At 54.0% G+C, this 16,328-nt stretch overlaps 1 protein-coding gene across 2 annotated transcripts in view; it reads left to right on the forward strand.

The window, feature by feature from the left end:
- The first annotated feature begins 10,654 nt into the window (after positions 1-10,654).
- LOC129865232 (exocyst complex component 6-like) overlaps positions 10,655-16,328 on the forward strand; it is a 103,441-nt gene continuing 97,767 nt past the window's right edge. For both annotated transcript variants that reach the window (XM_055937841.1, XM_055937851.1), the window contains exon 1: positions 10,655-10,760. In XM_055937841.1, coding sequence (XP_055793816.1) covers positions 10,663-10,760 — 98 coding nt within the window. In that variant the 5' untranslated portion in view covers positions 10,655-10,662. The remainder of the gene's footprint in view (positions 10,761-16,328) is intronic.

The raw sequence follows: 16,328 nt of genomic DNA on the forward strand, positions 1-16,328 counted from the left end.
AGTGTAATGTTTAATGTTTAATTTATATTGTTTATTTCACATTTGTTTATTATCTACTTCACTTGCTTTGACAATGTTAACATATGTTTCCCATGACAATAAAGCCCTTACATTGAATAGAGAGAGAGAGAGAGAGAGAGAGAGAGAGAGAGAGAGAGAGAGAGACAGAGAGAGAGAGAGAGAGAGAGAGAGAGAGAGAGAGAGAGAGAGAGAGAGAGAGAGAGAGAGAGAGAGAGAGAGAGAGAGAGAAACAGGGCTCTGTTGAAAAGTGGTGAACTATATAGGGGGTTTAGGGTTCCATTTGGGAATCTTGGTGTGGAGGCCGGATCAGGATTCCAGCGCTGGGCCAGGTGTCTATCGGTCAGGGGAGGCTGCTGAGGGAGGACAGCGCTGGGCCAGGTCTCTATCGGTCAGGGTCAGGGGAGGCTGCTGAGGGGAGGACAGCGCTGGGCCAGGTCTCTATCGGTCAGGGTCAGGGGAGGCTGCTGAGGGGAGGACAGCGCTGGGCCAGGTGTCTATCGGTCAGGGTCAGTGGAGGCCGGATCAGGATTCCAGCGCTGGACCAGGTCTCTATCGGTCAGGGTCAGGGGAGGCTGCTGAGGGGAGGACAGCGCTGGGCCAGGTCTCTATCGGTCAGGGTCAGGGGAGGCTGCTGAGGGGAGGACAGGGCTGGGCCAGGTCTCTATCGGTCAGGGTCAGGGGAGGCTGCTGAGGGGAGGACAGCGATGGGCCAGGTCTCTATCGGTCAGGGTCAGTGGAGGCTGGTGAGGGGAGGACAGCGCTGGACCAGGTCTCTATCGGTCAGGGTCAGTGGAGGCTGCTGAGGGGAGGCCAGCGCTGGGCCAGGTCTCTATCGGTCAGGGTCAGGGGAGGCTGGTGAGGGGAGGAAAGCTTGGGCCAGGTCTCTATCGGTCAGGGTCAGTGGAGGCTGCTGAGGGGAGGACAGCGCTGGGCCAGGTCTATATCGGTCAGGGGAGGCTGCTGAGGGGAGGACAGCGCTGGGCCAGGTCTCTATCGGTCAGGGTCAGTGGAGGCTGCTGAGGGGAGGACAGCGCTGGGCCAGGTCTCTATCGGTCAGTGGAGGCTGCTGAGGGAGGACAGCGCTGGGCCAGGTCTCTATCGGTCAGGGGAGGCTGCTGAGGGGAGGACAGAGCTGGGCCAGGTCTCTATCGGTCAGTGGAGGCTGCTGAGGGGAGGACAGCGCTGGGCCAGGTCTCTATCGGTCAGTGGAGGCTGCTGAGGGGAGGACAGCGCTGGGCCAGGTCTCTATCGGTCAGTGGAGGCTGCTGAGGGGAGGACAGCGCTGGGCCAGGTCTCTATCGGTCAGTGGAGGCTGCTGAGGGGAGGACAGCGCTGGGCCAGGTCTCTATCGGTCAGGGTCAGTGGAGGCTGCTGAGGGGAGGACAGCGCTGGGCCAGGTCTCTATCGGTCAGGGTCAGTGGAGGCTGCTGAGGGGAGGACAGCGCTGGGCCAGGTCTCTATCGGTCAGGGTCAGTGGAGGCTGCTGAGGGAGGACAGAGCTGGGCCAGGTCTCTATCGGTCAGTGGAGGCTGCTGAGGGGAGGACAGAGCTGGGCCAGGTCTCTATCGGTCAGGGTCAGGGGAGGCTGCTGAGGGTAGGACAGAGCTGGGCCAGGTCTCTATCGGTCAGGGTCAGGGGAGGCTGCTGAGGGTAGGACAGAGCTGGGCCAGGTCTCTATCGGTCAGGGTCAGTGGAGGCTGCTGAGGGGAGGACAGCGCTGGGCCAGGTCTCTATCGGTCAGGGTCAGGGGAGGCTGCTGAGGGTAGGACAGAGCTGGGCCAGGTCTCTATCGGTCAGGGTCAGTGGAGGCTGCTGAGGGGAGGACAGAGCTGGGCCAGGTCTCTATCGGTCAGGGTCAGTGGAGGCTGCTGAGGGGAGGACAGCGCTGGGCCAGGTCTCTATCGGTCAGGGTCAGTGGAGGCTGGTGAGGGGAGGACAGAGCTGGGCCAGGTCTCTATCGGTCAGGGTCAGTGGAGGCTGCTGAGGGGAGGACAGCGCTGGGCCAGGTCTCTATCGGTCAGGGGAGGCTGCTGAGGGGAGGACAGCGCTGGGCCAGGTCTCTATCGGTCAGGGTCAGGGAGGCTGCTGAGGGGAGGACAGCGCTGGGCCAGGTCTCTATCGGTCAGGGTCAGTGGAGGCTGCTGAGGGAGGACAGAGCTGGGCCAGGTCTCTATCGGTCAGGGTCAGTGGAGGCTGCTGAGGGGAGGACAGCGCTGGGCCAGGTCTCTATCGGTCAGTGTCAGTGGAGGCTGCTGAGGGGAGGACAGCGCTGGGCCAGGTCTCTATCGGTCAGTGGAGGCTGCTGAGGGGAGGACAGAGCTGGGCCAGGTCTCTATCGGTCAGGGTCAGTGGAGGCTGCTGAGGGGAGGACAGAGCTGGGCCAGGTCTCTATCGGTCAGGGTCAGTGGAGGCTGCTGAGGGGAGGACAGCGCTGGGCCAGGTCTCTATCGGTCAGGGTCAGTGGAGGCTGCTGAGGGGAGGACAGCGCTGGGCCAGGTCTCTATCGGTCAGTGTCAGTGGAGGCTGCTGAGGGGAGGACAGCGCTGGGCCAGGTCTCTATCGGTCAGTGGAGGCTGCTGAGGGGAGGACAGAGCTGGGCCAGGTCTCTATCGGTCAGGGTCAGGGGAGGCTGCTGAGGGAGGACAGCGCTGGGCCAGGTCTCTATCGGTCAGGGTCAGTGGAGGCTGCTGAGGGAGGACAGAGCTGGGCCAGGTCTCTATCGGTCAGGGTCAGTGGAGGCTGCTGAGGGGAGGACAGAGCTGGGCCAGGTCTCTATCGGTCAGGGTCAGTGGAGGCTGCTGAGGGAGGACAGCGCTGGGCCAGGTCTCTATCGGTCAGGGTCAGTGGAGGCTGCTGAGGGAGGACAGCGCTGGGCCAGGTCTCTATCGGTCAGGGTCAGTGGAGGCTGCTGAGGGAGGACAGCGCTGGGCCAGGTCTCTAGCGGTCAGGGTCAGTGGAGGCTGCTGAGGGGAGGACAGCGCTGGGCCAGGTCTCTATCGGTCAGGGTCAGTGGAGGCTGCTGAGGGGAGGACAGAGCTGGGCCAGGTCTCTATCGGTCAGGGGAGGCTGCTGAGGGAGGACAGAGCTGGGCCAGGTCTCTATCGGTCAGGGGAGGCTGCTGAGGGAGCACAGAGCTGGGCCAGGTCTCTATCGGTCAGGGTCAGTGGAGGCTGCTGAGGGGAGGACAGCGCTGGGCCAGGTCTCTATCGGTCAGGGTCAGTGGAGGCTGCTGAGGGGAGGACAGAGCTGGGCCAGGTCTCTATCGGTCAGGGTCAGTGGAGGCTGCTGAGGGAGGACAGCGCTGGGCCAGGTCTCTATCGGTCAGGGTCAGTGGAGGCTGCTGAGGGAGGACAGCGCTGGGCCAGGTCTCTATCGGTCAGGGTCAGTGGAGGCTGCTGAGGGGAGGACAGCGCTGGGCCAGGTCTCTATCGGTCAGGGTCAGTGGAGGCTGCTGAGGGGAGGACAGCGCTGGGCCAGGTCTCTATCGGTCAGTGGAGGCTGCTGAGGGGAGGACAGAGCTGGGCCAGGTCTCTATCGGTCAGGGGAGGCTGCTGAGGGAGGACAGCGCTGGGCCAGGTCTCTATCGGTCAGGGTCAGTGGAGGCTGCTGAGGGGAGGACAGCGCTGGGCCAGGTCTCTATCGGTCAGTGGAGGCTGCTGAGGGGAGGACAGAGCTGGGCCAGGTCTCTATCGGTCAGGGTCAGTGGAGGCTGCTGAGGGAGGACAGCGCTGGGCCAGGTCTCTATCGGTCAGTGGAGGCTGCTGAGGGGAGGACAGAGCTGGGCCAGGTCTCTATCGGTCAGGGTCAGTGGAGGCTGCTGAGGGGAGGACAGAGCTGGGCCAGGTCTCTATCGGTCAGTGGTGGCTGCTGAGGGGAGGACAGAGCTGGGCCAGGTCTCTATCGGTCAGGGTCAGTGGAGGCTGCTGAGGGGAGGACAGAGCTGGGCCAGGTCTCTATCGGTCAGGGTCAGTGGAGGCTGCTGAGGGGAGGACAGCGCTGGGCCAGGTCTCTATCGGTCAGGGTCAGTGGAGGCTGCTGAGGGGAGGACAGAGCTGGGCCAGGTCTCTATCGGTCAGGGTCAGTGGAGGCTGCTGAGGGGAGGACAGAGCTGGGCCAGGTCTCTATCGGTCAGGGTCAGGGGAGGCTGCTGAGGGAGGACAGCGCTGGGCCAGGTCTCTATCGGTCAGGGTCAGTGGAGGCTGCTGAGGGGAGGACAGCGCTGGGCCAGGTCTCTATCGGTCAGTGGAGGCTGCTGAGGGGAGGACAGAGCTGGGCCAGGTCTCTATCGGTCAGGGTCAGTGGAGGCTGCTGAGGGAGGACAGCGCTGGGCCAGGTCTCTATCGGTCAGTGGAGGCTGCTGAGGGGAGGACAGAGCTGGGCCAGGTCTCTATCGGTCAGTGGTGGCTGCTGAGGGGAGGACAGAGCTGGGCCAGGTCTCTATCGGTCAGGGTCAGTGGAGGCTGCTGAGGGAGGACAGAGCTGGGCCAGGTCTCTATCGGTCAGGGTCAGTGGAGGCTGCTGAGGGGAGGACAGAGCTGGGCCAGGTCTCTATCGGTCAGGGTCAGTGGAGGCTGCTGAGGGAGGACAGCGCTGGGCCAGGTCTCTATCGGTCAGGGTCAGTGGAGGCTGCTGAGGGAGGACAGCGCTGGGCCAGGTCTCTATCGGTCAGGGTCAGTGGAGGCTGCTGAGGGAGGACAGCGCTGGGCCAGGTCTCTATCGGTCAGGGTCAGTGGAGGCTGCTGAGGGGAGGACAGCGCTGGGCCAGGTCTCTATCGGTCAGGGTCAGTGGAGGCTGCTGAGGGGAGGACAGAGCTGGGCCAGGTCTCTATCGGTCAGGGGAGGCTGCTGAGGGGAGGACAGAGCTGGGCCAGGTCTCTATCGGTCAGGGGAGGCTGCTGAGGGGAGCACAGAGCTGGGCCAGGTCTCTATCGGTCAGGGTCAGTGGAGGCTGCTGAGGGGAGGACAGCGCTGGGCCAGGTCTCTATCGGTCAGGGTCAGTGGAGGCTGCTGAGGGGAGGACAGAGCTGGGCCAGGTCTCTATCGGTCAGGGTCAGTGGAGGCTGCTGAGGGAGGACAGCGCTGGGCCAGGTCTCTATCGGTCAGGGTCAGTGGAGGCTGCTGAGGGAGGACAGCGCTGGGCCAGGTCTCTATCGGTCAGGGTCAGTGGAAGCTGCTGAGGGGAGGACAGCGCTGGGCCAGGTCTCTATCGGTCAGGGTCAGTGGAGGCTGCTGAGGGGAGGACAGCGCTGGGCCAGGTCTCTATCGGTCAGTGGAGGCTGCTGAGGGGAGGACAGAGCTGGGCCAGGTCTCTATCGGTCAGGGGAGGCTGCTGAGGGAGGACAGCGCTGGGCCAGGTCTCTATCGGTCAGGGTCAGTGGAGGCTGCTGAGGGGAGGACAGCGCTGGGCCAGGTCTCTATCGGTCAGTGGAGGCTGCTGAGGGGAGGACAGAGCTGGGCCAGGTCTCTATCGGTCAGGGTCAGTGGAGGCTGCTGAGGGAGGACAGCGCTGGGCCAGGTCTCTATCGGTCAGTGGAGGCTGCTGAGGGGAGGACAGAGCTGGGCCAGGTCTCTATCGGTCAGTGGTGGCTGCTGAGGGGAGGACAGAGCTGGGCCAGGTCTCTATCGGTCAGGGTCAGTGGAGGCTGCTGAGGGGAGGACAGAGCTGGGCCAGGTCTCTATCGGTCAGGGTCAGTGGAGGCTGCTGAGGGGAGGACAGCGCTGGGCCAGGTCTCTATCGGTCAGGGTCAGTGGAGGCTGCTGAGGGGAGGACAGAGCTGGGCCAGGTCTCTATCGGTCAGGGTCAGTGGAGGCTGCTGAGGGGAGGACAGAGCTGGGCCAGGTCTCTATCGGTCAGGGTCAGGGGAGGCTGCTGAGGGAGGACAGCGCTGGGCCAGGTCTCTATCGGTCAGGGTCAGTGGAGGCTGCTGAGGGAGGACAGCGCTGGGCCAGGTCTCTATCGGTCAGGGTCAGTGGAGGCTGCTGAGGGAGGACAGCGCTGGGCCAGGTCTCTATCGGTCAGGGTCAGGGGAGGCTGCTGAGGGGAGGACAGCGCTGGGCCAGGTCTCTATCGGTCAGGGTCAGTGGAGGCTGCTGAGGGGAGGACAGCGCTGGGCCAGGTCTCTATCGGTCAGGGTCAGGGGAGGCTGTTGAGGGGAGGACAGCGCTGGGCCAGGTCTCTATCGGTCAGTGGAGGCTGCTGAGGGAGGACAGAGCTGGGCCAGGTCTCTATCGGTCAGGGTCAGGGGAGGCTGCTGAGGGGAGGACAGCGCTGGGCCAGGTCTCTATCGGTCAGGGTCAGTGGAGGCTGCTGAGGGGAGGACAGCGCTGGGCCAGGTCTCTATCGGTCAGTGGAGGCTGCTGAGGGGAGGACAGCGCTGGGCCAGGTCTCTATCGGTCAGGGTCAGTGGAGGCTGCTGAGGGGAGGACAGCGCTGGGCCAGGTCTCTATCGGTCAGGGGAGGCTGCTGAGGGGAGGACAGAGCTGGGCCAGGTCTCTATCGGTCAGGGTCAGGGGAGGCTGCTGAGGGAGGACAGCGCTGGGCCAGGTCTCTATCGGTCAGGGTCAGGGGAGGCTGCTGAGGGAGGACAGCGCTGGGCCAGGTCTCTATCGGTCAGGGTCAGGGGAGGCTGCTGAGGGGAGGACAGAGCTGGGCCAGGTCTCTATCGGTCAGGGTCAGGGGAGGCTGCTGAGGGAGGACAGCGCTGGGCCAGGTCTCTATCGGTCAGGGTCAGGGGAGGCTGCTGAGGGAGGACAGCGCTGGGCCAGGTCTCTATCGGTCAGGGTCAGTGGAGGCTGCTGAGGGGAGGACAGCGCTGGGCCAGGTCTCTATCGGTCAGGGTCAGTGGAGGCTGCTGAGGGAGGACAGAGCTGGGCCAGGTCTCTATCGGTCAGGGTCAGTGGAGGCTGCTGAGGGGAGGACAGCGCTGGGCCAGGTCTCTATCGGTCAGGGTCAGGGGAGGCTGCTGAGGGGAGGACAGCGCTGGGCCAGGTCTCTATCGGTCAGTGGAGGCTGCTGAGGGAGGACAGCGCTGGGCCAGGTCTCTATCGGTCAGGGTCAGTGGAGGCTGCTGAGGGGAGGACAGAGCTGGGCCAGGTCTCTATCGGTCAGGGTCAGTGGAGGCTGCTGAGGGGAGGACAGAGCTGGGCCAGGTCTCTATCGGTCAGGGTCAGTGGAGGCTGCTGAGGGAGGACAGAGCTGGACCAGGTCTCTATCGGTCAGGGTCAGTGGAGGCTGCTGAGGGGAGGACAGAGCTGGGCCAGGTCTCTATCGGTCAGGGTCAGGGGAGGCTGCTGAGGGAGGACAGAGCTGGGCCAGGTCTCTATCGGTCAGGGGAGGCTGCTGAGGGGAGGACAGCGCTGGGCCAGGTCTCTATCGGTCAGGGTCAGGGGAGGCTGCTGAGGGGAGGACAGCGCTGGGCCAGGTCTCTATCGGTCAGGGTCAGTGGAGGCTGCTGAGGGAGGACAGAGCTGGGCCAGGTCTCTATCGGTCAGGGGAGGCTGCTGAGGGGAGGACAGCGCTGGGCCAGGTCTCTATCGGTCAGGGTCAGGGGAGGCTGCTGAGGGAGGACAGAGCTGGGCCAGGTCTCTATCGGTCAGGGGAGGCTGCTGAGGGGAGGACAGCGCTGGGCCAGGTCTCTATCGGTCAGGGTCAGGGGAGGCTGCTGAGGGGAGGACAGCGCTGGGCCAGGTCTCTATCGGTCAGGGTCAGGGGAGGCTGCTGAGGGGAGGACAGCGCTGGGCCAGGTCTCTATCGGTCAGGGTCAGTGGAGGCTGCTGAGGGGAGGACAGCGCTGGGCCAGGTCTCTATCGGTCAGGGTCAGTGGAGGCTGCTGAGGGGAGGACAGCGCTGGGCCAGGTCTCTATCGGTCAGGGTCAGGGGAGGCTGCTGAGGGGAGGACAGCGCTGGGCCAGGTCTCTATCGGTCAGGGTCAGTGGAGGCTGCTGAGGGAGGACAGAGCTGGGCCAGGTCTCTATCGGTCAGGGGAGGCTGCTGAGGGGAGGACAGCGCTGGGCCAGGTCTCTATCGGTCAGGGTCAGGGGAGGCCGGATCAGGACTCCAGCGCTGGGCCAGGTCTCTATCGGTCAGGGTCAGGGGAGGCTGGATCAGGACTCCAGCGCTGGGCCAGGTCTCTATCGGTCAGGGTCAGGGGAGGCTGGATCAGGATTCCAGCGCTGGGCCAGGTCTCTATCGGTCAATAACATCTGCTAACCATGTGACCAATAACATCTGCTAACCATGTGACCAATAACATCTGATAACCATGTGACCAATAACATCTGCTAACCATGTGACCAATAACATCTGATAACCATGTGACCAATAACATCTGCTAACCATGTGACCAATAACATCTGCTAACCATGTGACCAATAACATCTGATAACCATGTGTATGTGACCAATAACATCTGATAACCATGTGTATGTGACCAATAACATCTGATAACCATGTGTATGTGACCAATAACATCTGATAACCATGTGTATGTGACCAATAACATCTGATAACCATGTGTATGTGACCAATAACATCTGATAACCATGTGTATGTGACCAATAACATCTGATAACCATGTGTATGTGACCAATAACATCTGATAACCATGTGTATGTGACCAATAACATCTGATTTGGAATGGAATCAAATGGAATTACATTTTTTACATTACATTTAAGTCATTAGCAATCATGTGTTTGATGGATTTGATACCGTTCCAATGATTCCGCTCCAGCCATTACCACGAGCCCGTCCTCCCCATTTAAGGTGCCACCAACCGCCGGTGCTCAGAGTGTTGTATGATGTAAGATCAGTGACACTGGATCTGGCTGATAAACGAGCCTTGGACAGAGATGTCAGCAAAACAGTGTCTCTCTACAGCGTTGGAACAATACAGCAGCCGCCTGTTCCTGTCCCTCAGACAGTGTTTGCGTCCCAAGTGCCACCCTATTCCCCTATATAGTGCACTAGTTTTAACCAGAGACCTCTTTTTAGGCCCTGATCAAGTAGTGCAGTCTATAGGGAATAGGGTACCATTTGGGACACCAGACGGCGTTTCCTGCTCTGAGCTGTTGCTGCAATCATCAGGCCAACTTCTTGTTTTTGCCAGAGCAATAAGGAAACCTCTAGTCAGGGCTTTTGTTGTTTAAAGAAGTCTCTGTCCAATACTAAAACCCAACCAACCACTAATGGGACAATCCATTTTGTGGCTGGGAAAGATGATTGTTTATAAGTTATATTGGGTAACAACAACAATTGTAGGAATTTAATCAGAAATAATAATGACAATTAGTAAGCCAGTCTTTATATGATGTTATTTTATTTCTCAAAGCATCTACCAAATAAAATAATACTATAGAACACAGGGCGTCAAACTCCCTCCATGCAGGGCCTGGTGTCTGTAGGGTTTGGGGTTTTTCCTTTCAATTGAGACCTAGACAACCAGGTGAGGGGTGTTCCTTACTGAGACCAAGACAACCAGGTGAGGTGTGTTCCTTACTGAGACCTAGACAACCAGGTGAGGGGTGTTCCTTACTGAGACCAAGACAACCAGGTGAGGGGTGTTCCTTACTGAGACCTAGACAACCAGGTGAAGGGGAGTTCCTTACTAATTAGTGACCTTAATTAATCAATCAAGTACTAGGGAGGACACTTGGCCCTCTGTGGAATGAGTTTGACACGTGGTCTAAAGTGTAACAAGTTCAACTAAATATATTAAAAGGTATTTATGAAGGAGTGTTGTCCAAAACCCCATTGAAAGTCGACTACAAACATTCCATGTTGAATGAGGTTATTCGTGACACTATTTAACTAAAAAAGCAATTAAATCTGTTTTGTTGGATTCAAAGTTCCTCGGATCACAAGGTTGACTTTTTCCCCTCCGTTGCGTTTCTTCTGCTGACAGTCTGATTGACCCCGGTAGGTGTGTGTGACCAGGAACTCTCCAAAGCTATATCCTACTGGCACAAATCTTCCATCACTCTCTCCACAAAGCTAGACATTGTGAAATGTCCAGCGATAGAGCGGAGAAACCTTTACCAGCTATTCCTGAAGATGACGGTAGAGATGATGAGAAGGGCTTTGGAAATGTTTTTGCTGAACTTGAATCAGTGGATTTGCCCCTGGGAACCACCTTAAGGTACTTACAATTTAATCCAAATATGGATAAAAAAAAGGGGGGAAAACTATTGTAGAACAGATTAATTTGTCAAATGTAAAACATTTTCATCTATTCATAATAGCTAATTGTGATTATAATCAATTTGTTTTTAATCTCACCATGAAACAATTATCTGTACAAATAGCTACGGTACTTTTGTAATTTAACAATGGCAGTGCAGTTTTAAATGAGATGTAGCATGGACAGAATGCTATTTGGTGGTGGTGCTCATTCTGTTACTATTAATAGCAATTTTATAAGTAGGGACTATTCATTCATAGATCCCCCTCTACTGATCTAAGGTCAGTTAACTGTATAGATGAATAAGTCAGATTTTACACTGATGGGTAGGATATTAGCAGGGTAAACATGTCACTACGACATCACACACAGGTATCGTTACGCCCCTTATCGACCGAGTCCGGTACTGACCCGTTTCCCCGCAGTGGCACCGTCACCGCTCGACACTGTGATTACCAGCAACATGGCGGAAAATGAATCCGTGGAGTGTATAACCGAGCACGAACGTATTTTGCAAGAAATCGAGAGCACCGACACCGCTTGTGTCGGTCCGACACTTCGGTACGGAAATACATTTTCTTTAAAATATATATTTTATTATCTCATCGTTGGTGGTGAGGTAGAACAGTACATTGAAAGACCTTTTGTTAGCATCCAATTCCAAGCCAGCTAACGTTAGTTAGCTACATATCTTACAGACCGTTGTTCCTATGCCACTGTGAGAAGGGTCGGCTAGCTTTAGGCAACCCGGTGTTTACACGTCAAGCATCGTGTTCATATGTCATGTGTTGTAACGTTTATATGAGGGTTGTAATGTCGGGTTGGGTGACATGTCACAACTGTAAATATCAATAAGTGGGTGTGGCTCGTTATACCCAAGGTTGTTAGCTAGCTAGTTGGCCAGCTAGCAGGTTAGCTAGTTAGTTGTATTAGCACGCCACTAACTAGCTTCATTTGATAATAAGGAGTCTTGTTTATATGAATGTGGTCTTAAAACGTCACCACCGTTGTCAGGTTACTGTATAGTTAGCTTGGTAAATAGCTAGTAAACAAACTGGGGCACGTATTACTCACATAACTAACCTTACAGCCGTAGCTAAATGTATCATTAACTAGCTAGCTAACGTTACATCCATAGCAATATTTATCATTAACTAAGTAACTAGTTAACGTTGCAGCATAGTTATATTTATCATTAGCTATGTAGCTAGCCAACGTTGCAGCCATAGCTATATTTATCATTAGCTATGTAGCTAGCTAACGTTAGCTTGCAATCCATAATGCAATCAAGTCATCGGCTAGCTGTCTATTCAGCAGAAAAGGATCCTAATATAGTTAGCTACTAGTTAGCCATGACTAACTAGATACTCCACATCAAAAACAGCTGGGGCCAAATACAGTGTATTGTAGCATGGGGTGGATTTGAATAAATGACACCACTCCATTCCCCTCCAGAACAGAAATAAAGCCCGCCAGCAGCATACCAGCCAGCCAGAGGGGAGAGTGGCCTGTTATAGACCAATAAGGAGCCTAACTTTACTCCATATAGTCCATACCAGCCAACCAGAGGGGAGAGTGGCCTGTTATAGACCAATAAGGAGCCTAACTTTACTCCATATAGTCCATACCAGCCAACCAGAGGGGAGAGTGGCCTGTTATAGACCAATAAGGAGCCTAACTTTACTCCATATAGTCCATACCAGCCAACCAGAGGGGAGAGGGGCCTGTTATAGACCAATAAGGGGCCTAACTTTACTCCATATAGTCCAAGGATCTGACATGTTCTGTTTTAAGAGATAATTGGTTCTGGAAGCCAAAACAGCCAAATACTCCCATCTAAAGGTGACTTGATTCTCAAATGATGGTATGGTTCTAGAAACATAAATTCCTCTACTTTAATATCACAATCAAACTCATTTCACAAACTGGTTTTAACACAGTTTTTGCAGTCGACAGTATTTGTCAGTGATAACACATTTGTTGGGGTCCGTGTCTTCCGTGTACACACAGGTGTTAGTGTAACGGATGTGAAATGGCTAGCTAGTTAGCGGGTACGTGCTAATAGCGTTTCAATCAGTTACGTCACTTGCTCTGAAACCTTGAAGTAGTGGTTCCCTTTGCTCTGCAAGGGCCGTGGCTTTTGTGGAGCGATGGGTAACGACGCTTCGTGGGTGACTGTTGTTGATGTGTGCAGAGGGTCCCTGGTTCGCGCCCGAGGTCGGGGCGAGGGGACGGACTAAAGTTATACTGTTACATTAGGAGAAGCAGATGGCTAATTAGCACAGGTAGTCTGTCTTCCATCTGTTCTCCGTAAGCACGCGCTGTAACATGGAGATATGACTGTGTGGGAACGCTAACCCTAAAAAGGTGTTTATGAATTTAACCTTTAAAAAAAATATATTATTATTATTTCTTGCAGATGTGGATAGTCCATATGCTTCCAAAACCGTACTGCAAGTGATACGTGCAGACTGAGAGTCGGAGCTCTTTGCAAAACTCCCCCGTACAGAAAACTCTTATGTCATGTAATGGAACTGAGAGTCATAATCAATTGCTTGGCCTGTTATGACCTGTTATGGCCCCGTTATGGCCTGTTATGACCTGTTATGGCCTGTTATGGCTCCGTTATGGCTCCGTTATGGCCTGTTATGGCCTGTTATGGCTCCGTTATGGCCTGTTATGGCTCCGTTATGGCCTGTTATGGCCTGTTATGGCTCCGTTATGGCCTGTTATGGCCTGTTATGGCTCCGTTATGGCCTGTTATGGCCTGTTATGGCCTGTTATGGCCTGTTATGGCCTGTTATGGCCTTACATGCCTGTTATGGCCTGTTATGGCCTGTTATGGCCGTACATGCCTGTTATAGTCTGTTATGGCCTGTTATGACCTGTTATGGCCTGTTATGGCCTGTTATGGCCTTACATGCCTGTTATGGCCTGTTATGGCCTCACATGCCTGTTATGGCCTGTTATGGCCTTACATGCCTGTTATGGCCTGTTATAGTCTGTTATGGCCTGTTATGGCTCCGTTATGGCCTGTTATGGCTCCGTTATGGCCTGTTATGGCCTGTTATGGCCTTACATGCCTGTTATGGCCTGTTATGGCCTGTTATGGACGTACATGCCTGTTATAGTCTGTTATGGCCTGTTATGACCTGTTATGGCCTGTTATGGCCTGTTATGGCCTGTTATGGCCTTACATGCCTGTTATGGCCTGTTATGGCCTCACATGCCTGTTATGGCCTGTTATGGCCTCACATGCCTGTTATGGCCTGTTATGGCCTCACATGCCTGTTATGGCCTGGGGCCACTTATCTATCTACTCCATCATTGCTGCTTCTGTCAAAACTATGACAGGTATGTTTCCTTGTTCAGCCAGTTTCAGCCTGGATATTGTATTGTCTCTGAGGTACAGAGGTTAGACTACTTCCTAGTTGCGTGTCAGTTCACTGTTAACACCGGTCCATAATACATCCTTTAGACTAGGTTCATCATGGCATTGGGAGCTTAACAATCCTGCTTTAGACCTGCACTGTGCAATACATTGAGTTGGCCAGAAAGGCATTTCACTGTACTGGGTCATGTGACCATTACAACTGGGAAACATTGCAGTAGTGACTGAAAAGTGTGTTAATGATTTTCAGTTCAAAGGGCAAACGAGGTGTGTTCATATCGTTAGGAAGTTAACCTTCAGTCTTCCTCTTATTGATGTGTGTGTGTGTGTGTGTGTGTGTGTGTGTGTGTGTGTGTGTGTGTGTGTGTGTGTGTGTGTGTGTGTGTGTGTGTGTGTGTGTGTGTGTGGTGTCCAGTGCCAACAACATCAGGGCTCATTGTTTTGTCCATCCTGCCTGTCGTCTGTTTGAATCGGTCAGTCGTCCTTTGGTTATCAGACTTCCTCAGTCCATCCTGATCTGCTTTCCAAATGACCCCCTATGCAGTGCACTAGGATCCATAGGGCTCTGGTCTAAAGTAGTGCACTATGTAGGGAATAGGGCTCTGGTCTAAAGTAGTGCACTATGTAGGGAATAGGGCTCTGATCTAAAGTAGTGCACTATGTAGGGAATAGGGCTCTGGTCTAACGTGGTGCACTATATAGGGAATAGGGCTGGACTGTGGTGCTGGCTGGAGGGCTGGAGGGCTGGACTGTGGTGCTGGGGGGCTGGACTGTGGTGCTGGGGGACTGGACTGTGGTGCTGACTGGAGGGCTGGAGGGCTGGACTGTGGTGCTGGGGGGCTGGACTGTGGTGCTGGGGGGCTGGACTGTGGCGCCGGGGGGCTGGACTGTGGCGCCGGCAGGGGGGCTGGACTGTGGCGCCGGGGGGCTGGACTGTGGCGCCGGCAGGGGGGCTGGACTGTGGCGCCGGGGGGCTGGACTGTGGCGCCGGCAGGGGGGCTGGGGGCTGGACTGTGGCGCCGGCAGGGTGGCTGGGGGCTGGATTGTGGCGCTGGCAGGGTGGGTGGATTGTGGCGCTGGCAGGGTGGCTGGGGGCTGGACTGTGGCGCCGGCAGGGTGGCTGGGGGCTGGATTGTGGCGCTGGCAGGGTGGGTGGATTGTGGCGCTGGCAGGAGGGCTGGGGGCTGGACTGTGGCGCTGGCAGGAGGGCTGGGGGCTGGACTGTGGCGCTGGCAGGGTGGGTGGCATAGACATTAAACCAGTAGATGGTGATAGCTCTGATGTCATCCACGTGTTCCTATGGAAAACTCCCGATGGCGCATGAAGCCGGAACTATTTGAATTTGAAGCCATGTTGCTGAATTTGGCTGAATAGCACCAAAAAAACACTAAGGATCATGGTCGATGTAGTTGTTCTTATCCTTCCTGAGAGAGCCAACCGGGAGCCTCCTCGTAGCCTGCCGGCCTGTGATTTGGTCTGTCTCAGCACGTGGTCCTGTGTGAAGGCAACTGTCAGAATGGATCACTATTTAAATAGATATGTAGCAGTTAGAATGGATCACCCTCTTAAATAGATATGTAGCAGTCAGAATGGATCACTATTTAAATAGATATGTAGCAGTTAGAATGGATCACTATTTAAATAGATATGTAGCAGTTAGAATGGATCACTATTTAAATAGATATGTAGCAGTCAGAATGGATCACTATTTAAATAGATATGTAGCAGTTAGAATGGATCACTATTTAAATAGATATGTAGCAGTTAGAATGGATCACTATTTAAATAGATATGTAGCAGTTAGAATGGATCACTATTTAAATAGATATGTAGCAGTTAGAATGGATCACTATTTAAATAGATATGTAGCAGTTAGAATGGATCACTATTTAAATAGATATGTAGCAGTTAGAATGGATCACTATTTAAATAGATATGTAGCAGTTAGAATGGATCACTATTTAAATAGATATGTAGCAGTCAGAATGGATCACTATTTAAATAGATATGTAGCAGTTAGAATGGATCACTATTTAAATAGATATGTAGCAGTTAGAATGGATCACTATTTAAATAGATATGTAGCAGTTAGAATGGATCACTATTTAAATAGATATGTAGCAGTCAGAATGGATCACTATTTAAATAGATATGTAGTAGTTAGAATGGATCACTATTTAAATAGATATGTAGCAGTTAGAATGGATCACTATTTAAATAGATATGTAGCAGTTAGAATGGATCACTATTTAAATAGATATGTAGCAGTTAGAATGGATCACTATTTAAATAAATATGTAGCAGTTAGAATGGATCACTATTTAAATAGATATGTAGCAGTCAGAATGGATCGATATTTAATTAGATATTTAGTAGTCAGAATGGATTGCTATTTAAATGTCTATTTGTAGCCAACTTTAAAATAATTGATCACGGGGATCGAACTTGATCACAATAAACACATTTTAGAGCCCAAAACGAACGTCATTGTATTATTTTGGTTAGTTCTGGCGGTTTTGTAATTTGCATAGGCTGTCTAGGGCAGACCGGTGTGTGTTTGTAGAGGACGATTACAGGCCTTTCCATCTAAATGGACCCATTAACACATTCAGATTGTGTCACATGCTTGGTAAACAACAGGTGTAGACTAACAGTGAAATGCTGACTGACTGGCTCATCCAGAGAAAGACCATAGAGAAATAAATAAGTTTTATAATAAAAGTCATAAATACAAAATG

Source organism: Salvelinus fontinalis, chromosome 1 (assembly GCF_029448725.1).
Source record: "Salvelinus fontinalis isolate EN_2023a chromosome 1, ASM2944872v1, whole genome shotgun sequence".
In the NCBI taxonomy this organism is placed as follows: domain Eukaryota; kingdom Metazoa; phylum Chordata; class Actinopteri; order Salmoniformes; family Salmonidae; genus Salvelinus; species Salvelinus fontinalis.